This window comes from Vanessa tameamea, chromosome 15 (assembly GCF_037043105.1).
Source record: "Vanessa tameamea isolate UH-Manoa-2023 chromosome 15, ilVanTame1 primary haplotype, whole genome shotgun sequence".
In the NCBI taxonomy this organism is placed as follows: domain Eukaryota; kingdom Metazoa; phylum Arthropoda; class Insecta; order Lepidoptera; family Nymphalidae; genus Vanessa; species Vanessa tameamea.
In genome coordinates, this window is record NC_087323.1 from 6,792,977 (window position 1) to 6,819,757 (window position 26,781).

Sequence of the window (26,781 nt, forward strand, 5' to 3'; positions counted from 1 at the left end):
TTTAAACTAATGGTACGGTACGAAGACGTAGTAGGACACAATGCGTTATAAAAATACTTTTTTTTATATATAACATTAAAAATAGTACATAATTATTTTTTGTTACACATGTAGGTATAGGATACTAATAGCTTTAAATAGTATAAGGTTTTGTACCGATGTAATATACATATAATAATACAACGATGTTAATGTACACATTGCATATAATATATCGTATTATTTTATGTATGTCTGATCTGGATTTTTTTGCGTTTAATGATGCTTATATATTTTTTATAATATCCGCCAAAAAACTAAGATATTCAAAGATATTTAAGTATATATACTTTATTTCTATAAGAAATATGATGAAATTATAAATATTGTTATATTATAATATTGCTACGTACCGATGGTACGTAAGTGGATGTAAGCGAATCGAATAGAATATAATGATATCGTTACATACCGTTAAAATCTAACTATCCAGTGTGCAGTTTGTAGGAGGACAAACAAGTATATTGACTGTTGTTATAGTGTTCAAAGTAAATGTCACGTGAAATTACCGTTCATAAACGAGGTTGCTTGCTATTTGGGACGTTGAACTGTAAAAGCGTCATATTAAACTGTCCTTAGCAAATTTACATACCGATTGTCGATTTAGTTCGTAGAAAAAAACAAGGTGTATGAAAATCGCATGTACGTGACACGATTAATAAAAAAATTGTAGAACGGTAAATGACGTAAACGATATTTCAAGTGATAAATCTCTTTGATTCGTATGGTTTTCTAAAGGGCCTGTTTAAATATGTCCCCCAAAAAAAATGCTCGACAAATAATTATCCTGACAAGCATTTTTCGATATTTTTGCCTGTTGATTGTCTATGCTATCTAGAAATCGTTTCAGAAGACGCAAAGTTACAAATGATATATTTAATTTTGCTTAAGATTCCCTTTTAAATGAATAATGTTTATGTGTCTGTTAATATTTGTAAAATCCATTAGCTAAGCAATTTTATCTATATAACTCGATAAATAAAGTATTCAGCAAGATTAATGGACAAATAAACGTGTGTGTGTGGAATGCGTCTACTCACATATGACAGCATGACAGATGCATGTATTTGCATTGCGTTTCAGTCTGCTGCAATTGTAATCTATCTTAACAAGTGTATATACGTAAATCATGTGAATCTATTTGTATAAGAAAACGGGTGGGATATGTTGTTTTTAATTAACATTTTTAAGTAATTTTATATATGTACGTTTTACAAAAAAAAACGACCTAAAATAACGTAGGTAATTAGCATTGAATGTGTGTTTTTTTGTTGGTGCGAATACTCATTTGTACAGAACTATTGGAACATTAAAATTACGCTCAGGAAAATTTATCTATTATTATTATAATTGTATGCTATATATTTTGATAAGTCTAACCTACTTGTTTAATTACTATTAATTCACGTTTTATCATGTTTTAGACTGTTATCTATAGAATACTAAATATACAATTTACTTTTATTTTCGAAGGTTGACATTTTTTAATACATAATGTATAAGAGTTAAGAATGTCTTAGACATAAAGAATAAGATTTCTTATTTCAAACTTAATGATTGTGTAATTATCATTAATCACGCTTGAACGAAGCCTCGAACGTCGGTAGTTGAATTAACGAACTATATTGTAGCACAGTGACATCTAAAAATAGGTCACAGCATACCGTATTATCCTCCTGATTCCTGCAACTGGAACAATAGTATTGCATGATTCGCTTTTGAAACCAGCTTGAATGAATTAAACACTATTAAGAACTTGAATGGTAGTTTTCGTGTACAAACATTTCACTCGATCAGTTGCATTGTCGATGAAACGTTCATCGTTTGTGTTATACCAGACGTTTATTGTTTTCTAAATTTAAAATTTGATTTGAACAGAGAAGTAAATTCGCATTTTGTTTAATTTAAATATAAGGTTTTGATAAAAGTGTGTTTTCCTAAGAATCTGACGTCAAAAGGAAATACCTAATTTATATTGGAGAAATCCGATTTTTGTAATAATTAATCATAAAGTATTTCCCCTTGAAGTTTGAGATTTTGTCGTAACAACTTCAGCTGGTCGAATATAAATTCGACCACCTGATGTTGTTAGTAGACAATCAAACATCCGTAATATGACGTCAAGATTATACAATATATGTTATGATATGTATTATCTCGAGACTAACCGAATTTTCTAAAGTATTTTGTTACGTATAGACCAATTTAAATATTTGGAATTTTAAAAATAATGAACTTCTTTAAAATTCCTATCCCAATTTAGTCCTCTTAAGGGTTGAATTTTCAAAAATACCATAACAATTTTTATTCTCATAGACAAATATAGAGTCCATTTTCCATATTTCTAACTTCAAATATGAAGGACATCCATATATATACTTTTAAAGGCCCCTCATTTTACCCCTTTTAGATGGTTAAAATATGCTTTAACAGATGTCTTCTACTTATAAGCAGAAGCCCAAACATTGATTATTATTTATAACATCGAAATTAATAGCGTGTAATGGAGTGTGATGACGAAAATCAATACAAAATTTCATCCCCAATTTCACCCTCTCACATTTACAAAAACGATATTAGATTAAACATGTCCTCATAAACAGAAGGAGAACATCGATTTCCGTATTTATAACTTCAAAACTGATGAATTTCCATGCAATTTTTTATCCCCGATTTATGGGATGAATTTTCAAAAAGTATTTTACAACTAAATTAAGTGAAGTAAAAGCCTCAACACCGAATACCATATTTCTAGCTTTCAAAAATAATGATATATTATTAATTATTTAAGACATAATTGACATTCAGAAGCGTATTTCTTTTATAAATAAATTACATGATAATTACTTTACCAAAGGTATATTGTAAATATATGTATGGTCTTTGTGGAAGCCTGTCTGGGTAGATACTACAACTCATCATATATTATATCACCAAACAGCATGCATATTATTGTTTTCTTCTCGTTTAAAAGGTGAATGAGCCAGTGTAACTAAAACCATAAGACATAACACCTTAGTTCCCAAGGTTGGCGGCGCGGTTAATGTTTGATATAGCGCCAATGTCTATGGGCCACCCTCCAGGCCATTACCATCAGGTGGACCATTCACCTGTCCGCCTACTTATTTTATACAAAAAAGGTACTAACAAATGACGCGCTTTGTTTTCATACAATTGACGCACTTTCAATATCTATCTCATCCGTTATTCTACCACCAAACATCAACATTGTTATGTTCCTGTTTAAAGCGAGCGAGAATTGCAAAAGCGATATAATATCTTATATCTCATGAGTATCCATCACCAGGCGTTGCAATGGCCATCAGGTTCATTTTTTCGGCCATTCTATTTTTTATAAAAAAAAAACATTATTCCGCTATTTGTAATTAAATTTTAACCCAAACGTTTAACCTCCGACACGCTACGTCGATTACATTACACCAAACTGATAAAATCAACAACATTGGATGGGCATCCGATAGACTGTTATTTTTACATATTGTTTAAGTATAACACATATTATACGATCTTGAGAAATATTGCTAAAATTCAAGGTGACTGAAAAGATAAAAAAAATAAAAAGCCAAATGAAACAAAAAAACACATTCAATATTTTAAATTATTTCCATTGGTAATTTCAAAGGTTAAGAACCTACAATTAATTGATGTACCGTGTGGGCTTACATGGATTTTGACGGTCATACTAAAAGACAGATACGGTGACTCAGGCGATATTTATAGATGTTTTTAGTTTTACGCGGCTGAGATAGTTCATGGACACGGCCTAGCCGTTTTACATGTATGTGATGTGAGCACGCTACAATCTGTAACATCTCATTACGTCTATTAGTAATTTACAAGGTATTTTTTTCACGCTTACAAGTGGTCTTCACGTTTACAAGTATGGTTTCGTGGTCTCCTGACATGCAATTTAGAAGCGAAATTTTTAACTACTGTTGTGACCATTGAATTATGATTAGTTTTTCGGGGTAACAAAGAGTTATTAAGTGTTTATTACGTCAATCTACGTCATCCATGACGTCTTAACATTGTAGTCATATGACCTACCAATATTTTAAATTGAAGACTGATCTTACGAGAGTACCTAATATGGTGTATAGTATTTTTCATTGTACAAATTTATCTTTCATTGTAAATGACTTTATAATTAAATCGAAAACTTAAAACCAGCTCAAGCAGTAGTAGTTTTGGCTCGAACTAAGTTTGAAATGTATATCTTTCATGTAGATAATAAGGAAATGAATGTTGTTAAACTAATTATAGCTTAATTATGAGTCGGTATGAAAATGATCAGAGTACTAGCCGTGTACTTGTTGGGATATCCTATCGGAAACATTGTACAGTAGATTTTTGGTAACCTATGTTGCCGATAGAACAATTTAAATGTTTGTAATTTTAAAAATGACTAACTACCATACAATCCTATCCTATCCCTCTTATAAGGCGAATCTGTATCAATCAGAGTAATAACAACTGACATTTACGAGAATCAGCATAAATACTGAATTCCCTATTTCTTACTATCATTTTGCACTTTCAATTTTCGTCTTCTTAAGGGATGAATTAAAAAAAAGTCTTTAACAACTGCCTATAAATTTTTAGTAGTAGACTAAAGAACGATTTTCATATTTTAATATCAAATCAGATATGACGCATTCTCATTAAACTTTTATCCACATGAGGAGATAAATTAAAAAAAAATCTTTTCCTTATTGCATCACATTCCATAAGGAGTTAAATCCACCGTTTTAGGCTGTGCGTTGTATGTCAATCAGCCATTTAAAAATTTCATTAAGTAGATAATGTTATAAGTACTTGTAATCACATATGTACTTATATATCGTTTATCGATTTTATAAATAAGTCAATATAATAATATTGATATAAAGTATAAATAATAAGTTCATTACCTCGTTGCCAATTAAGTTATTTTTCATAATTTATATTTATTTGTTTGTATAAAATAATTTGTTGAATCATTCCGTTAATTTGTTATTTTTTCCACAGGTTATGGAGACAAAAAATATGATCTACATTGTATCAGAATATGCTAGTAAAGGAGAAATTTTTGGTAAGTAGAAATTAAATCGACAACACTTGATTAAAGAAGACACACACACGAGTATTTGAAACGTCCTCGTTAATCGTTTTATAAAATAAATATGAACGTAAACGATGTACCGATTCTACTAAAAGAAATTGTCTAATATCTCAATATTCAATCTAAGTAGGTTGTATTATAATTATTTGCCTTCTACATGTGAACTCCTCAAACAATAATCATAAAGTTTTGCATACACCTTTTAGAAAAGGACATAAGGTACTCCTCACTACTGATACCCCATAAGGAATAATATATATATATATATATATAATATTTCAACTTTTAAAAATTCGATTTAATTGTATTGAAGATTAAAAAGTTCCACTAAAGACTTCTATATTGGCATATTTTTAATTAAATTTAGCGTTGGTTTTTCTCCGTGGGTCAGTCCCCGGGTTAAATGAATAATAATGATTAATAATTGGCTGTCTCGACCGGCGACCCTCGTTACTGGCATTATTCTTCGATGTTAATGTCCACCCGTTTATTATAAAAATATTGCCTTTCACATTGATATATCTGATATAGATTTTATTTGCCTAATAATTGAAGGTTAATGGGCTAAATTCATGAATATATAAACGAAATGTGCAATAATATTTTAAATGTTGTCGTTAACCAGCCAAGCAAAACGGGTATTCGGATTAAAAATTACCAAGGTTAAATAATTTAGTTTCCTGGAATATTTTAATAGATACTGTTATTTATTCTTAAGTCTCTATTTTAATAACAGAAATATATGTACATAAAAAGTGCCTTTCGACTGGGACTTATCGTAAATAAACATGTTTAGAAATATAATTATCAGCTTCATTGAATAAATAATTTGTATTCATTGTAATTCTAAGACTTGTTTACGATCAGATTATCGATGAATAAGCGTGATAATATCACAAATTCGTCTCAGCTTATTTGGATATATATGTTCAGCCTACGCTAAAGGTTAAATATGGAAAGAGTAGGAGTATATTATAATCACAAGTCGCCTTGTTAGTGCTTCATAAGTTTTGAAATCATACTTGGAAACCGCAATATTTTCTGTAGTTTTAATATTTTCGTTAGTAATAAAAGATTTATGGTATGGTTTTTTGAGACAGCACAGTTTATAATTTCAGTTAGAGAAGAAACAGATTCTTCAGCAGATTGCATGAATGTGCTTTAGCATCTATATTAGTTGGCTTATGGTTAGCGATCGAAATTCAAAACAAAATAAGATTTAATTAAAGCATTTTGAACATTATATGTACTAACTGTAATCAAAATATTATTTATTCAAGTAAGCTCATAAAAGCACTTTTGAATTGTCATGTTACAGTGTTGAATTAAATGTAAAGCTACCACCGGTTCAGAATGTATATCCTACCGATAAGAACCGGCAAGAAACTCAGTATATACTCTTTCCACCATTTTAATTACAGAATATGTCAGTAAAGAACATTTACATTTTTATACATCCTGCCTAGAAATCAATAAATACTACGTCCACGCTTTATGTCTGTGCTATCGGCATATCCAAAAGCTCTTTCCATTAATAAGTGCCAACAATATATAAAAGTCTTATCTTATATTCATTAGTATCAACTATAAAGAGACTTGATCCAAGAAAATGACATCAGAGAACCCTCTAAGTAATTAAGTACTTACGTAATAACCAATTATATCTACCTACAGTTGTATATATTATTTCATAGTCTTATGAACTTTGAGAATAGTATGTACAACCCTAAGTAGATACAATATAAACGAGCTGGAGATTAGTTTAGTAAGAAAAATATTTTTTTATGTTTACATTACAAGGCATTTTAATAAAATGTGCAATTTTTTATTTAACTTTTTATTTTTTATGAGAATTTTATCCGTCAAAATTATGGGTTTTAAAATATAATATAAAAACATTTGCATTTACACAATGTGTTCGCTTAATATATAATATCATAAGTTGTGTAAAATACTAGAAAAATCTAACACGAGATGCGATATTCCCCGAAATAAAGTAACCTCGACATCGATTAAGGACGCCCAAAGACGCAAGTTCTTTGACGCTTTATAATGACGTAAGCTGGCGTGCAATGACGTCACTGGCTGCCGGGGTTGCAGGCTAGGGGGGTGGGGAAGCAGTATCGCATACAGCTGACGATGAAACCCTCCGTCATGAATACCCGTTCTCTGCTGTATATTCATTTAAGTTTATAATCTAAACATCACGAAATCGTGTCATGAAAATTACTATTTCACACAGCTGTCGTAACCTGCTATTATGATGATACTAATTTGCAAAACTATAATAATATGACAGGAGTGCATTAATCTTCGTTTGTAACATTAAATTGTATCTTCAATGTAATAGTGTTATGCGAAATGATTACGTACGTAACAATATAAAATTGATTTGAGCGTTAATATTAACAGCGACCTGTTAAATAAATTTCCGGTGACAGACATTCATCACAATTAATTATATCTTCCTATTGATAGAAATATTTCTCTCGTGTTGGCAATTTACAAGCTGATTAGAAATATTATAGAGAAAAAAATAGGCTACTTATAAGTTATGATTTATTGTAACCAGAAGATTTCTTAATACTTACTTTATATTCGTTTTATTTGTAGATATATTAAAAATTAACGACTATATTTTTATTCTTCAATATTTTTTCTAAGATTAAATAAATATATATATTACAAGACACATTTTTATTATATCACTAAAAAAGTTAATATAAAATAATTTTGACTATAAAGAGCTCGATATGGCTATATTTATTTGATCTTATACGTATAATATGACTTTAAAACGATCGGTAGATGATATTTTATGTTAGAAACAAACACTTTAGTATGCTAAAACAGATTGAGGGGATGCAACGTCGCCCTTTAAATCAATATAAATCAAGATTAAATAAATCCAGTTCCAAACGGCATTACTGTTGCTAAGAGATGAAAATAAGGCGATTTGAATATACTTTTTGTTTTATTGTGGACCCGAAAATGTAAAGTGTCTCTTACAAATTTTACTGGTATTCATCGTTGCCTCGCTTATGCAGATTTGACGGTACTTTTATAACAATTTTAACGTATAGCTTTTAAAGTATTTGTGCATCTCAAACTGCTTCGTTGAAATGTTAAGTAAATGTTAAGTTAAGTAAAAATTGAGTAAAGTTTGCGGAAGCATTTATCTCTTTTGGTTTTTAAATTAGTACACAATAAAGATGAGAATCTCTTGAAAGTTCTTCTTATGCTTATGAAAATCAATATAGAACCTTCACTTGCGTTTAAAAATATTAAATATTTATTTTAGGCTAAATAATTCACATATTTGTCGAGGAAGGTTATGTCGGAAACATTGAATGCCATGCTAGCTACTTGCGGGAGCGTTGGGCGGATGAATAATTTATACAAATGCACCTGCGCCCGCTGATGTCATTCGGAACAAAATCGAAAAATAAATGTAGATAGAATTAAATACAGTACTTAGTTTAATCACTTAATTATGAAGCGCATATTCCGTTTTCATTTAAATGTAAAGTGAATCGCCGTTTATATTAATAACGCGTTAATATATTCAATATTTTGTTTGTTTATTAAGTGTCTGTTTTATAAAAATATTACCATTAAAATGTTATTGCATCAAATCAAATAAAACTTAGCAATATAGCATTGACGTAAGTCAGTATATCGTCATAATATAATTATTACTTTTTATTATAATGCAATCCTATTTAAGACTTTCATGTTTTTACGTCAATGATGTAATTGTATGTTGAGATATTAAGTTAATTCTTATATTAATTAATATTAATAAGGAGTTCTTATTTTTAAATTAATTTTTAACTAAATTAATTTCCATATGAAACTATGTTTTAAAACTGGTTCATCTTTCATTTAAGAATAATTTATTTTTATTCTTCTAATGAACTAATTAAATTTATATCTACAATTTGCTTAAAAAAATGTTACGAGAACCGAAAGATCGTTTTCTTATAAATAAGCAAATTTAACGATACGATTTCATTAACGATAAAAATTCAAAAGGCATTTCTGTTTGTAAATCATTTACGCCGAAATAATAAACATAAATTATTTTTATTTATATGCAAACATGTAAATCACATTATATACAATTCCATTTTAACTTATATACATATAATCAATACAAATTTTATGAAAACTATCACAAAATATTTTGTATTTTGTGATTGTTTTCATAAAATTTATACCATTTTTTAAGCAAATATATGTCATATTTGCTTAAAAAATGTATATATAGGAAAATAATTCAGTTCACTAGAGTTATGAATTATGTACTGGAATAGAATATAAATTACTATCACTGCTTGCTTATATTGTGTATTTATAAAGCTTTTATATGTCAGCGATAAACGTTATTATAATACATACGTATCTAATATATTTAGAATTATTATATGAAAGTCTAAACTATTTTATTATTCTCGCGTCTCGTGTTTGTTTGAAATAAAGCTATTGTCAAATTCAATTTGTTTTAGATTACATAGCGAGGTATGGCCGGATGGCGGAGCAAGCGGCGCGGCGCAAGTTCTGGCAAATCTTATCCGCTGTGGAATATTGCCACGAAAGGCGGATTGTACACAGGGATCTCAAGGTTGGTGTATTCAGAAATGTTATCATTAAATTTTTGTCAGAATATCGTCTTGTTTTTAGATATATACTTTAGTAGTTTATTATCTTAGTTTCTTTTACTATGTTCAGAAATTGTAAACAAATACAAATGCCTTTCGTTGGTTATTCTCAGTTCAGTATATTTATTTTCCCAGAACCGGTTGTAGTTTTTTGTTTGGACTATCAATAAGAAAGTGATTGAATTTGAATACTTTTAGTATACAAGTATGAGTCGATAAGTAAAACTTTAGACAGTATAAAATTAAGTCATTTGTGTAAATTAAAAGTATAGAAATATTTTTAAATTAAGGATGATACATGTTTTATCTTATATAAATATTTGAGAACTTGACAGTACACAAAATTTCGACGTTAAGATAACAACGGAAGCCGTTGCTCTTGTCGGTTAAGCTTGGATGGGAAGGATTATATATGTACTTATACGTATGTTTCGTATCGTATTTTCCGAAGAAATACTTTTATGAAGCCTTTAATCTCTATATTGACAAGATATATAATTAAACAATTCATATTTGAAACGTTATAAGTAGAAAAGGCTTTCATACTTTTTCAACAAAAAAAAATATATACGTACGTTATGCTAGGCTTTGTAAACATATAAAAATAAAACTAAATTCTATGACGTGCTACTATAATTTCGTTAAAAATATACAGAGATAGTGTTCTCTATCAAAGTGTTTCTAAAATCGTGTTCCAAAATATTGTAATGGATCTCGTTATTATCTAATCGGAGCACGTGTATAGGTGCTGAACGATCTAACTTTTCTCATTTAGGCGGAGAACTTGTTACTGGACGCGAATATGAATATCAAGATCGCCGACTTCGGGTTCAGCAACTATTATGCGACGGGGGAGCTTCTGGCGACGTGGTGTGGGTCTCCGCCGTACGCCGCGCCCGAAGTCTTCGAGGGAAAACGTTACACCGGCCCTGAAATTGACATATGGGTATGTTATTGCTTTTCTTTTGTTACTGTTTCTTAAGAAATTACATCGTTGGCATAGTTTTATATATATTGAATCTTTATTTTTATTGTCTAAGACACCGATACAAGAAAGAATATATATTATACATAAGGAGTATGTTTTTTTACAAATGATCTATTGTTTAGCCTTAACCTTTTAGTATTGTATATATGCATCATTTTTTTAAAAAGTCGTCGAAGTTTTATTTTGAAATGCTCAACTTTTGCATTTAAACTAATATACTTTGAAACTGAATACAATCTCAAATGAACAGCTTAGAAGTGTCCCGATGCTAAGAAAAAACCTCCTCCTCTGTTGAATAGAAGTTTTATAGTTTATTCCACCATGTCCTAAATTTAATGATTATAGCTCATTGTTAGTAAGACTGGTATATAAGACAATAAGACTGGTAGCATTTGCCTAGATGTTTTTTTAATACGAAACGTTCGCAGTTTACTCGTAACGAGCTGCTTTAATTTCCTTTCGAAATAATTTATGCCTTTTAAATGCTATTAACGTTGCTATTGAGCTAAAAGAACCGTTTCATTTAAGAAAATCTTGTATAATAAGAAATAAATTATGAAATTAAACAGATGTGCAAAACTGCACTTTGAAGGTTTCTCTTTTGGTATTGGGTGATTTTATGAGCTTTAATCATTAGACGTTATACGATTTGATGTATAAAATAATTTATAATGACGTTTAACATTTTATATCGGATAAATAAAACCATCAAGAACACTCTGTTCCGTCTATTTACCAAGAATTAATTATGAAAATTTATAAAAATAAATAACACGATTGTCAAAAATTAACTAAAAATAAAATAATGTGTCTGTAATAATATACCTAGTAATAATTCTGACTATACTCAATACGTTGAAATCTCTTGAGTCATTTAAAAGTTCTGACGGAATAAAGAAATTACATACAAACCTGAACCGTGTAAACATTGCACACATTTTTAGGTAGTCGTTTGAAAAGTGAACTTTTACTCCCGTTTAGTGATATTTTCTGTGAATGATGGCTAGTTTAAGTAGTACCTTATTGCGGAATGTATTGAATCGGACGTACAATTAATAATTTCGTTGTAATTATCCGAGTTGTCGCGCCAAAAGACTATCTTACGTATTCCACTTCAAGATGTGAATGGTTTTCAGAGCCTCGGGGTAGTGCTGTATGTGTTGGTGTGCGGGGCGCTGCCTTTCGACGGCTCTACCCTTCAATCGCTAAGGGACAGAGTGCTTTCTGGAAGGTTTAGAATACCCTACTTTATGAGCGAAGGTAAGTGATATTGTGTGTTTTAATGTTTTCTTTTGTTATTTCCTTGCAACATGATCATCATTATTATTATTTCGTTGTTTGCGTATATTTTTCACACATCCTAACCTAACGATGTATGAAAATATCGTCTAAATTTCTTTTATTATATTAGATCAAAAAAGAAAACAACATTAATACATTCGAAATAGTAAATGGCATTGTTATAAACAAGAAGCCTGAAACTGGATTAATAAACTAACGTATTAATCCAAAGTAATTTACTTCGCAAGTTGGAGAGATTTAATGCGGATGGATCTTGACAGACACATTGCTAAATGGAAATTGTCTCCCTTGCTCTTATGAAACTAAAGGACGAAAACTTTAAATACAAGTCGTAGAACTAGTTTTACGAAATAGGTTGTTAAGTATGCGTGTAGAATATTTATTTGTTATCGTAATTACGTTCTATTTCTATTGTGGCGAATCGATTAACAACGTTCGATTTATTTTTATCGAAATTTATTGTTTTATTGAATTTCTAAAGTAATTTTGTAACAAGAAGCAGTCGATGCTTGATGAATGGTACTGAAAAAAATCACACATCACTTCTTGTTACAATTTCATCTGTATTTTTGTTTTTTTTTTATATTATAATATATAATTATTTGGTGCTTTTAAGTAAGAACATTATACGTGACCTTTTATATGACCTTGAATACGTGCACCCTTTCAATAATATCAGTCATATCACGTAAACAAAATTCTTTTAAGATTTGCGAATCTGCGACCTTCGCAAACACATAAGTGTTCTTTGAATAAATGCATATATATCTTTATATCGAGATTCAGTAATTTAAAAGTCATTCGTTTGCCAAGTTTAATGTAATTGAATAGTCCCTCTCTTTTACGAATACTTGTCATACATAATTTATTTTCATGAACGGATTTTCTTTTATACTTTATTGCAACCTTCACAGTAATCGAATCGGCACTATAACTTACAAAATAGAAGTTGTGAATTTTGTATCGATAAATTATATAATTGAATCGACATCGACATTTAATAAAAAAAAATATTATTTAATATATTTATTTTAGAAACTAATAATATTATAAGTATAATAATTTAGGCATTTAAAAAAAAGGGTGTAAACATCGGTGACATAAATAGTCAATATTAACAAAGTATCAAGCAGTAATGAGTGGAAAATTTATTGGTTTTAGCTTGATTAATATTTATTTTATACGTATTTTATTGTATAACTGTATGCGTAATGTAACTGTGTGTTACATTAAAAAATGACAAATAACATTCATAACAACTTGAGCTTTAACATATATACCCGAGATTGGACTTAACGCGGTCGTTATATGAAGTAAAGGAATTTCTGAGCAAAAACAAGTCAGTTTCGCATTCCAGATCAAAATGAAACAGTCGTGAACGTAGAAAACGGCAACGCAGTTTGTGTAAATAAATCTATATCAAACCATACAGGTTTAATGAATGATTGGAAATTGTGAAACATACCGCAAATTCGTATTTACGAATCTTTAAAATAACTTTAAAGATTCGTAAATACGAATTTGTATGTAATAAGGATCTATAGAAGTTTATTAATAATTATTAATATAATATAATCGATGAACATGACATTTAACAAATGACAACAATATCTCACAATAATTGTTTAATTTTTAAATAAATACCTTAATGAGTTGTTGTTTGAGTATTTTTAAATTGACGTCCAGTTGAAGGTTAATGATAATAAGGTTGTATTATCGTGAATCTTCCTAACCAAAATTACAGATAAAAAATAATGAAATCGATAAGCTACTCGATAATGTACTTGCGTCATCACCTTGTTCAATCATGCATCCCGCAGACACGGCTCGTAAACATTACGTTTTCATAAACTAGAAAATTATTATGTGCGAAACAGACTATAAAAATGTTTTGCATTATTTTTTGTCTTGTTCACATAGATACACATATCTATATCTCTACACTCTACAGATACCATACATCGAATTTGGAATCTAAACTCATTATTGAATGAATTTAATAGACTTAATATGAATGAAGCCACCTAAAATAAGTATGATTTTTCAGTTTTGCTTTTCTAAAAAAATACATATTTTTTGTGCGTCGCTGCTTTAACACTTTTCTGAATATACGGTGTGACGTGATTAATGTAATTTAACTCCGAGTACGGCCGTGAAATCTTAAATTAAATGCGATATACTATGAGAGTACATACAATAATAAACAATATATAAAGGTAAAAGTACCTTTAAATCTTTAGTTTTAAAATCAATTATTAATTGTCAATTCCTAACTATGCGAAACTGAGTTTATTTGTTTGTTGTTAACGCTTTCACGTTTGTACTACTCAACCGATTATCATATATTATGCATACGTGTTCATATGGCTACAGACAAGGTGTAACGCCAGCCCCTTACACGAGAACGCAGCCGCGTGCAGACACTAGTATGATTTTAACGTTACATACGATGAATACATATAAAAATATTGAGTTGCTTGAAATTTTACTCTTGTGGCGCCCAATGAACATGACTTGAATATTTCAAAAACTATTTTGAAGAAAGAATCTTAAGGTGTTGACTGATATTTGCACTTAAAAGTAGCAGCTGTGTCAAATACGACATGGCTATTAACTCTTTATGTCGCTATAAATGCATGTTGTCTGACGATAATCGTCTACAGAGCTAATAATTTACGACAAATACGTCAAAATGTATTGAATTCTGAATTTATTACCGAGGTAACTTTTACGTAATACGACCGAGATGAACTACCATCTGATAATGGCGTTAATTGTTATTTCATATTCTTTATGAAGTGAACAAATAGATCTTCATAATTAATTGCCAAGCAAGCTTATTATTGTTACAGCAGTTCTTTTGTTTTACAATATATATTAAAAGTAATCATTATCAGCGTAGCTTCTGTACGTGACAGTTGACAATAGTTCCCCAATGTTGTCGAGACAAAATTACAAGATCTATTTATCTAACATCTATTCATATGATAAAAAATAAAAATATGAAATATGTACTAAGTTTTTCTGCAATTTTTCTTTACCAAACTTAAAAATATATATATAATACGCTAATATGGAAGTTCGTATAAAATAAATGATACCATCATACCCAAATAGATGTGTTGCTATCTCTTTCTAAAAAAGGCGTCATCAGATATGTATATATTAAAAAATATAAACATTATATGTAGATATCTTAAGTTTTTTATATATACTTCACAGCTGTAAATATTTGAATATGAGTAAAAGTAGGTAAAATAAGACACGTCGCTTTTTCAGTGCATTTGCTTCTGTTCATTCAGTAAACACCTTGATGCTGATGACGGTCGTGCCAAAAATAGTATTATTGACGCCTTCTACGTACGCTGAAACGTCAAGCATAGGTTTGACGCAAGAAATGTTAATGACTTTATATAAACATACTGAATTTATGAACAATACTGAGTATAGAAATATTTGATTTACAACAAATTTAATAAAAAATTAAAAAAATATATTATGACACACATTGCTTGTTTCTTGCTAAGATCATTGTAAATTCAATAGGTACGCGTGTATTTATCTTAAGTCCACCATTTATTTTATCGACGATTGTTTCTATCCGAACAAAACAGTTACAAAAAGTATTATTTCGTTCTTGTAAAAGACCTTATGGACGACGTGGGAAAGGAAAGAGGCAGTTAGAAAAAAAGACCTAGTGCCTCTAGTATCAAGTGGTACCTACTATTTTATTTAAAAGGCTGCTGTATATTGTAGACTCTATTTATCCCTAGAGTCTTGGCCTTGCCCGACTAACGCTGGAGGCAGCGAGTCTGCTAAAGGAAAAACCTTATGGGATACGTGACTTGAATTCCCAAAATGTAGAATGCATATTTAAATACATAGCACTATTATTAACAGTTGAAATAATGCAATTCAATAAAAGTAAAATGGACCTCTGAGTTTTGCTGAAAGTTGTTTTCATAGTTTAGGACCAAATAAGCAAATTCGTAATAGTTGGCACCGACGATATCAGAAGGACGATAGACAGCATAATTACAAGACATTTTATTTCTCATGGCATGGCGACGTATCGACGGTAAAAGAAGTTAATACTGTTTACGGCTGTGACAATTTACTGAATAAGAAGATTTTCTGTCAAGCTTTAGGTAGATTCAATTAATATATATATTTTAATTAGTACGCTGTAGTTAGTTACGTAGAACATTAATAACCAAATGAATCGTTGCCTCTATTAACACACAATACAATATTGCAAATTAACAGTCAATTAAACACATGATATATATGTATTTTCTTGAAATGTTTATAACTGCAAGTTTTGCAATTATAACCAATGATATCCGACTATAATGTTTACTGGGTTGAAAAATATAATATCGAGTTTCAACACAGTTCGCGCACAATAAGCTCATCCATCCAGTTATCGACTACTATTCACGTTGTGTAACCAGCCAATTTGAGTAATTTATGCTAGCAATACTAGGTCGTATCACACTTCAATAATGTCAAGAAAGTATAGACTTTATATATAACAATCACGTAATATAAATTTAATTTTGGCCATTATTAAATTTAAATCTTATGTTGAAAACATTAATAGATAAGGTTTATTACACATTACTTAAATATATAGGTTATTTATACACGGTACTTGTAAATTTAAATTTAATAATAAAATGATTAATTAAAAAAATAGTAACTACTAAGTTTGTTGCAGATTTTTGTCGATACAATGTTCAATCCGAACAGGGGGCTTTACATTGAATTTAATCTTGAATATCAAAAGTGCTATTATGGACCCTACTCTTAGTGATAGATGGCTTACTCAAAAAATAGTATTGATTTTAATCTATATCTACCGGCAAAACTATTTTATTTGCCTCAAAAACTAAAATAGTCTTACTCTAGTAGGTTAACTTAAATCGATTGAACACATTTTATAAAAAATATATTTTATTATATATATTTGTTTACATACGTTGCAGAAAAATGGGTTAATATTCAATTTAAAAAAAAATAACACAGGTATCGCGTCACTTATTGCTTTTATTTATGTGATAAGTACCCACGGGTTGTTTAAACTGAAGTATGTATTCATGTTGCAAAATTAAAATGTTTTACACCTAACGAGCTCACCTGACTCCATACGTAAGGTAATTTATGAATAATTCATATTCCTTAAAGAATGAGCGCATCTTGGAAATTTTCCAGTGAGTTTAGGGGACTCGATAATTTATAAATCGTTAAAGAATTACACTGGAATCTGGAGTTCTATGGTGATATACTTTAAACAATTTTGATATTTTCTTTTACTTTATACGATTGTCATAAAAAAAAACAACAGAAAATATCGTTTAAGAAATTAACATTGGAATGAGAAAATCCGTATATGTTACACCAGTGAAGCAATTAACACGCGACGATCTTGATACGCTAACTTATGTGCAAATGCATTACATATGATAAATACAAACTCGTTTGAACGAAGACTGATTCTTTATTGTTTTAATTTATTATTTTATAAATTAATGACTTAATGGTAAGTGGTTACCTTATGCGACATATATTACACCTTCGATTGTGATGTTTGCGATGTTATATCTCTTGTGCACACGCTGTCACGTACACGTTCTTACTCACTGTCCAAACATTCAACTCGGCAAAGCAAAGTTTTGATGTTTGGTGGTTGGATAAATCATAACTGGTGCCTCACAGGCGGTCCTGTACAAAGCCTACCTATCTATAGGTTTATATCTGTACTTCTATACTAATATTATAGAGTTAATTTTTTGTATGATAATCTGAGGAACTAATGGCCCAATTCTATAATTTTTTTCATTGGTAGAAAGCTAGATTATTCCCGAATGCTATGGGGTATCAATTATATTTCTATCATATAATTTTGTTTGTTACTAAATTGTACCCGTGCGAAGCCGGGGCTGTTGATACTAATAAATAAAATACACTTATTTAGCTATTACTAATGTGAGGTAAATTAATAATATAATAAATATATAAATTTGCTGTAGATACAATAATGAGTTATTATTTTTATTTATAATTATGAAATACGCATGTTGGTAAATACGCGCTGAGCGGTCATAGCAGTCGTTAATAGTAAAAAAGATTTTTGTCTAAGCTTAATTATGCATTCTTAATTTTTTTTTCAGTTTTATAGCATATTTTATTAAATTTGAAATACTTTGCAGCAGATTAGCATCGTTAATACCAATGTTAGTTAAAAAAATTGTCGATGTATTTATAAGAACATACACAAAATAAAGATTAATCTTTTAAAAATTTAAATGTATTGTACCTATTTAAAAGGCTCGACTCTTACAAAGTTAATATATTGGTCTAATCTCATTAATTTAATCGATGATAGAAAGAAAATCTAAATGAAAAAACACGAAAATATTCCTGTAAACAGATATATGATATATTGTGGTTTTGCATAAAAATATATTATTTTCTAATTAAATTCTGAATAAGATGAAAGATTCGAAGTGCGTCACAAGTGTCGTGTTTACATTTTGTGTTTTATGGCCAGCGATTAGTTGCTGGCAAGCATCAGTGACCGCCGGTGACGGCGCGGCGGCTTCGCTCGTAAACTGCACCAAGTTCATGGCACAACATGGCTTACGGCGCCCACTGGCTTTCCACGATTTTATTAAATAACACCCGCACATTTTTCACACGATTGCGTCAATGGTCAGGCAGAGCACGCGATATTTGCGTCCGAGCGATTATTAATAGAATCGCCTGGCGAAAACTTCACTAGTCATCGATTTTATTTTAGGAGGAAATGAACCAAGTAAATAAAATAGTACAAAATTACTCCAAGTTGATGCGCGGCGTGTTTTGTTTTGCGCAAACTGCAGGATTTAGACGCACATTCTATTTCGCGCGCGCTATAATTAAGCGAATATTTATAATTGAATTCGTCACTCCAATCGAAACTATGTTTTGTTTAAAGCTAAGTAAAGATATCCTCCTCTCGCTAAGAATGATATATTTACATAAGATTATTTTCGGTGGATACGGGATTTATTTATTCATCGACGGGCGTCATTCTCTTTCAGCATAAGAAAGCCATTACCCATATTTTAGTTTGAATGACGCATTTGAATTTTTATATATAAAATAATTACAGATGATCTTTTCCGAATATATGTCCAGTAGCTACTTTGTTCAAGAGACATTACGAACTTTTAATGATTGAATAGTACATGTAAAAGGCAGTCGGAATAAAAAAAAATGTTTTATAACTTCTAAATAATTTCGTCAAAATTAATTCGTGAAGAAACTTTTCAAATGTAACGAGGTGATTATAGGATTAAAAGTATTTAAAAGAAAACATTGATTAAATAATATTAACTACTTTGTATTTTTTTTTTTAACTAAGAGGGCACGTGAAAGAATTTAATTTTTTAATTTAATTTTAATTTTTTCATATTAACCGGTTTATATTTTGTTTGTTTAATTAAATACAAAAGAAATATTAACCAATATGTAAATAATAATTAGATAAACCATGTATGTATTTAATTTGTTTATTATCTTATTAAAAATCTAATTTTCTGAAATATCGATTATTATTTTTTTATAAGACAGAGAAAATACTCTATTATATATTGCTCAATTGACGACAGCGAATATTTATGGCATTAGTGTACTCACGTTATAACCAGTAGCTTGAGCGTTTGACAAATATTTACTATATCGCCTGATGCCTAAGATATTATCTACTGCATATTTAACATATTTGTTAGATGATGACGATATTCAAATTAGGTCTCAGATATAGTCTCATACTGCTAGAATGTATAGGGTTTTACTGAATATATGTACCTATATTAATAATAAGTACGTTTTTGTATCTCACCCTAATTATGTTATTTGGATAATATTACGTTTTAAATATATTTTAGATGATGATGGAATATTTGTGTGTAATTGTAACTTACCATTATAAAACTAAAACTAACACGGAGATTCTAAAAGATTCATTATCAGCTTTTGTTTACGTCATTCTAACGTAGTCACGTTATAGACTCAGTGACTACATAAGTACAATTAAGATCAAACGATAATAAATACGTAAATAGCAATACCTAAAAACGATATATTAGTTTATATGTACACTTTACCTTTAGAGGAACATCATGTGATCAAGGAATGTCAATTATAAAAACAGACGAAATAAGTAATTTATATATTTTTCTAACGTTTTGTTGTTTTGTTAGTAACTACGCGTTACGTTAGTAGTGTGTCATCAATAACATTTAATAGGTCTGTATCAGGAATTACTCAAGGACCTTTTTGGTCTTTTAACTACCGAACAAGGGCTTCCGGATGACGACTATTGATTAAAAAAGAAAAATATGTTTTATTTCCTTCAAATGAATACGTTATATATAAATTTTTCTGTTGCGAGCAATACGGTATGTTTTTTGTATAATGCTTTAGCTGATGTGATATGTGTGACGTAAATGTGAACCATTTTCACGAGTCGATGGCTATGATACGAGTACAATGCCAAGGCGTCTTTTCCGTCATTCGTGTCCCCTGACCTTTTCGATGGGGTTGAAGCGCTACCTCGCCTTCGAATGACGTCATTAAGTTACGCTCGAACGTGATACTGGAGAATAAATATTGGATTATCCTATTTAATTTTGCGTCAGAGTATAATTTAAAATAGGAATTCCTAGTGTAATAATTAAAACGTTATTGTATAAAGAATAGGAGTATATAGGGTTAGGCGGTAGGTTTAACGGTCTAACAATAGAGCTCGATTTTTGTTTTCACGATTGAAAATGATTGATTATATGTACCCTGGATATAAAGATTTAACTACACGAGATTTTGATATGATTTTAAATTTTTTCGTGATGTTCCGAAACATTGAATTTACTAAATAATAATAATAATAATATAATTTTCAGTTATTGTTATTTATTACTTACTAGCTATACCTGCTTTACCTACGGGAAATTTGTAAAACTTTACCAATAGGACATATCCATCCCCGGGACTCAAACTATCTCCACACCAAATTTAATCTATAAAATCAGTCAGCATTTGTATCATTAGTAGAGAATAGTATAGTTTTTTACACTATTAATTATATAATGACATATTTGTATTTAAAATTTCAGACTGCGAGTCATTAATTCGCAAGATGCTAGTCCTTGAACCAATGAAGCGGTATACTATAGATCAAATCAAGAAACACCGTTGGATGGCAGCGGAGCCTTACACGGTACCTTCTATAACCGCAGACCCGATGAGAAGCCCTGCGCATGTCGCACATCACACTCAAGAGCCAAATGAACAAGTGCTTCGGCTCATGCAGAGCTTGGGCATTGATCCAGTCAAAACTAAAGAAGTAAGTTAAATTACCAACATATTTCATTCACACACAATATTTTGAATTAAAAAATGTGAAGATCAACCACCTCACTAAATTGTTTTCGGTATTATTATTGTTTAATAAATAAAATATGTTAATTTTCATAATGATTATAATGTTTATTATTAAAACAAGCAAAGAAGCGCGTCAACAAAATGTACACATCAAACAACTAAGTGTAACTATCATAACAAAAGAAACTAAAGCTAACGTCACTAGACATATTATTAGACATGATATAGATAAAATATAATTGCTTATTAGTCGTTACGATACATTGTATTAGTAATAAGGCAGATTGTTTTACAAAATATTAATCAAGTACACAATATTCTCAAATAAAAGAAGTAGCCGTGGTCAAAATTTCGTATCCGAATAGATCAGTTAGTAGAGGACTCCAGCAAACCTGGGGTATCACGACACAATTTCTTTCACCACCAGAGTCTTCGCTCGAACAGTTACGACCATCACGCGGCCATCTACCTGCTGCTGCTGGAGCGTCTGCGCGCACGCGCGGGCGACTCCCGTAGGCCCACGCGCCGGCCCTCGTCCGTCGCGGACCAGGCGCTGGCCAGAGAGAACGACGCACGACGGGAACACCATAATAGGTTCGACTTTTAATTTTACATACAATGATATTCGCTTATGTTCTTTATCAAATATTTGTGCCTGTGGAAAAATTATGAACTCGTAATTCTTGAAGCCACGAAGTCGACCGACACCGCCCGGTGAATAAAATGGATAGATAAAATGATTTGTAGGTTCGGTCGTCTAGTGTTGGGCATAAAAAATTAGCCTGTCCTTTCATGGGTGTCAAGTTTGCTATATTTAATTTTTATTTTTTAGCTTATTTGAATTATTTTGTCTTATTTTTCAGATTGCTGCATGCAGGTGAACAATCGAGAGATTTCAACAGAGCGACAGCCGCTCCAGCTGCACCGGCCGATGCCTCATCAGCGGAAACGCAGCGGCTGCTGTCCCTAGCGGGTGTAAACATGACCGAGCAGAGACTTCTCCAGCGAAGTTCTGACCCTTCGGAAACGCACCGAAGTTTTCTAGTCGCAAATCTCGAAGCCACAAGGAATCAGGAAACGGACTCCACGAGGCTGCTCTCCTTAAGAAATGTCGATGTTTCTCAATCGAATCAAAGGCTAGGTGCAAAGTTGAGTGATACCACGGTCCCGACGCATAGACTGCTCGCATCTGCGTACGAGCAACAGCAAAATATACTTAAACAGTCTAGCGAAGATTGCCGACGTCTGTTACAGCAGTCGACCACAGTGGGACCAGAAACACACAAAGCCACCACAGACGGTAGACTTTTGACTTCGTCGAGTTTTGATTCGAAATGCGCCATCGATGGCGGTAGAGGTGCATCGGTAACGGATCATAGTGTAATAGCTAATTTTCTCCAAAACTCCGCTTCAGCGACTAATTTTAACGTAGAGACCATAAAATTACCGAGTTCCACTACATTTACAATGTGTTCCGAAGCTGCGAAACTTATGAACACATTACAACAATCACCATTACCCCTAAAGGGTACTGTAACTTTAAGCACTAGTCCGATACCCTCTCAGTTTACAGATACGAAACTGAGTAGTGTTTTAGAACAACCAAAGCCACTTGAATCAAGTAGACTAGTTTCTCAAGCCCAACAACAAGAACTTAATCGGTTACAGAACAGTACACCTCCGTTTAAGGATTACATGAACCACCATCTTCCAAGTTATTCCTACCTTCAGACGACAGTCGTACCGCCTGTGACGGAATCGAACTATTCTGCTACGTTGGCACCGAACGATTTTTTACCCAATACTCTCTATAGACCCGATAGTAAATTTTCTCTGAATAGATATACCACGGGTCAGGCGTTTAATCAGGTTCTTCCTACTGGTACAACTGAACCGACAAAATTTCAACAACAATATTCATCATCGACCGATGAGGGCTGCGAGACAGATATGGAAGATGTTCCAAACATTCAAAGTGGAGTACCGAACAGATTGAGCTCCTACGCTAGTTCGAGTTCTAGTAGTGGTGTAGTGACTTTTTTTAATAACAAAAGCCTCAGTCAAAATCTTAGTTGTGATTCCTCGCAGAGTAATTTCTCCACTTTCGAGAGTATCGATTATCAGTTGTCCGATTGTTCAAACGATTTAGCCAGCAGTCTACCCAGTTGCACGTCCAATGATGATAAGCTAGCTTACGAGAATAGTTCCCTAGTTAATACTAGTCCTATGCACCCATGTGTTTATATATCTTCGTATAATAATAAAACGACTGGCACTGGATTTATCGCCCGACATAATCCTATCAACTACCAGTCCGCCAATAAGAACTGTACTCGGGCAATAACTCGAAGTCCCGTGGATTTTAGAGAAGGTCGGCGCGCCAGTGACGGTCTCGTTGCACAACAAGCGGCACAGTCTAATGATACACAAAAAAATACCCTAGCTTTTAATAGTCAAAGGTTAAATGAAAATTGCAAAGCGAAAGGTGTTCTAGAGCTTCATCTCGTGCAGAAAGAAGCGCAAAAACTTAAAACGCAATATCAGTCGTCGCTTCCGGCCGAGGAGATGACACAGAGACAGATACAGCACAACCAGTTTGCGGCAAGTTTTACCCCGCATTTCTTGGACACCAAAAACCCTACCTCTAAACGTATAAGCCTTCCCGAAACATTCAATTATTCGAGTACCTCGCCTCCTATGCCGGCTAGTCCGAAAATGGTCGCCGCTCTTCAAGACAGCTCAGACTTGACACACGGGGCGTCCCTGTCGCAGGTCAGCAAACCACCGCTTCAGCAGCAACTGATGCAACACAGGTTGTTCCAACAGAAACGACAGCTGCTTCAGAAACAGATGACTCCGCCCAACCTGTCCGCCCACGAAATGAGCGCCCTCCACAGCCTGCAAGTCGGCCTGAGCCGACGGCAGATGCTCAGGCAGCAGAGCTACAAGATCGCTCAGCAGCAACAGATCCTTCCGCCGCTCCCGCTGACCGAGACCGAGAACAGGGATCTACTCGCATTTCAGGCGATAGTCGAGGACCCGAATCGGATAAAGGGCAAGGAGGAGGGCGGGGAGGAGGCCAAGTTCACGTACCAGGGCTCGATGGACATAAGCGTGCACAAGGAAAGGCTCGGCAACGAGAACTGGTCCAACCTGCCGTCCAGCCTGCAGAGCGCGTGCCAGATCTCGGAGCTGGCGGGCCGGCGCGAGGACGGCGACGCGGACGCGCCGCTGTGGCCGGGCCAGTGGAACTCCGCGCTGTTCCAGCCGCAGGCCTGCTTCCAGGTATTCCAACAGATCAACTAGTAGATCTCCACCTAGGAGTAGTCGTAGTGTCGGTAGTGTCGATAGTGTCGATATTTGCACGTTCCACATTGCGCACGTTTGTGACCTTCAAATACTCTTAAATGCGAGTATATTAACTGTTGTGCTGCTATATTAATAATAAAGGATGTACATTTTATGCAATATGCGCATGTAGAGCGTGCTAAACGGACCGATCTGTATTAATCTGTGGAGGGTCGACTTGCCGCAGCCGCATCGAATGGTCTCATCGTCTCACTGTAGTCGTATTCGTTAGTGACGAAGCTGAACATGATACTGATGATTGTTAATCACCGAAGGCATGAACTCTAGAATGCATGACAATAACTAGTGCTTTAAAATAAATAGTCTCGTTAAATCACCATTTTTATATAAACTGCCGATAAGTAAGATGAATAAATTTTAATAATCATTTCACTACATTACGATATTGTTTATAGTTGTAAAATGTTTATACAGTTTTATCAATGTTTATATGTATAACTTTGATTGTATTCAATTATTCAATTTATACTCAAAACATGCAAGATTATCCTTCATCATCCATTCCTATTAATGAGTACTGACGTACGAAACTTCTAATATTTTACAAATTCCAATACTTTTAAATTGACTTGCCAAATATTGTATTATGATAAATGTATAATAATAAATTGCATTTTGTAATGTATTGCAAGCATCACTTAAAATGTTCCTACATATTTATTCATAATAATCCCAACAGTACATACTTTCGATTAGTTATAAGTAAATATTTATTATGGCCACTATAGATAACGTCAGTCGAAAAATTCGTTTTCTTTGTGAAAGTCTGTATACAGGTTTTTATTATTATTTGCTAACTATAACTGTAAATCTATGTAAGATGTGATAGCTTTACTTAGAAGCAAGTTTTATTTAAAATACAAGTAAATGTAAAATTTATAAGTTCTTTGTTTTATTTTATCACCTTATTATTTGGCTTCTTATTAGATCACGTGACAGCATGCACACTTAGAGAAATTGCAATAGTATAAAATACCGCTAATTTTATATCTCAATTTTGAACAAGGTAATGAAATTCCTTTGAAAATGAAACTGAATTTCAGTATTCATTCCCAGATGGCTCCGAATTTTGTGAAATTTCATCCCTATGGAATTCTAATGTGATCAAATACAAATGACCTTCAAGGGTCGCGATTAAACAAAAACTGATTTCTTAATTATCATTGGATTTATTATTGTTATTTAAATAATTAAAAAAAAATAATCAAAATACTTTAAAAATACATTTTTAAATAATAATATATAATAGATTTTTTTTTATTTTATCGCAATCCATGAATCGCCTTATTATGCAAATAGTATTATCAAAATCAGCCAACTCTTTAACGGATACACTTTTTCCGCCAATTCCTCCCTACCGCAAATTCAATTTAGTTTAGGTACACTTAAATAAGCATGGGTCTTGACTACACTGCCAATTATTTATTCCATTTCACTATATACAGAATTACAGAAACATTGGTTTCTTATTCAGATAATACAATTACAGAGTTATTTTGCTTGTAAGTCACATTTTAATTAAATACCCTGAATTATTTTCAATGATTGTATTACCATAATATAAAAATGACCCCGCCCCCTCTAATCACTTGAGCGAAATCAAGTTATGAAATTTCATGATGTCACCAGAGCTGTATAAAGTCACCAAATACCGGCTATACTTTGTGGAGTTGTTTAATTGAATATTTACAAATATAAAATACATTGCAATTGTTGTTATTTCAGTCCAACTGGCAAGGCCACAGCCTACCACCATCAACCAACATGCTGCCTCTAAGCGAGAGCCCTATTCTGGAATTAACCGAGCAAATGGAGTCAATATAAATAATGAGTTATATTCTATTATGGCGCTATGAATATTTATTTAATGA

General features: G+C 31.9%; 1 protein-coding gene across 1 annotated transcript in view; it reads left to right on the forward strand.

The window, feature by feature from the left end:
* LOC113399176 (serine/threonine-protein kinase SIK2) overlaps nt 1–25,792 on the forward strand; it is a 39,714-nt gene extending 13,922 nt beyond the window's left edge. The window contains exons 3-9 of the mRNA XM_026638253.2: nt 5,068–5,131; nt 9,670–9,785; nt 10,598–10,768; nt 11,947–12,070; nt 21,274–21,503; nt 21,969–22,135; nt 22,405–25,792. Of these exons, the coding sequence (XP_026494038.2) occupies nt 5,068–5,131; nt 9,670–9,785; nt 10,598–10,768; nt 11,947–12,070; nt 21,274–21,503; nt 21,969–22,135; nt 22,405–24,847 (3,315 nt within the window). The 3' untranslated portion in view covers nt 24,848–25,792. The remainder of the gene's footprint in view (nt 1–5,067; nt 5,132–9,669; nt 9,786–10,597; nt 10,769–11,946; nt 12,071–21,273; nt 21,504–21,968; nt 22,136–22,404) is intronic.
* The last annotated feature ends 989 nt before the right edge of the window (nt 25,793–26,781 follow it).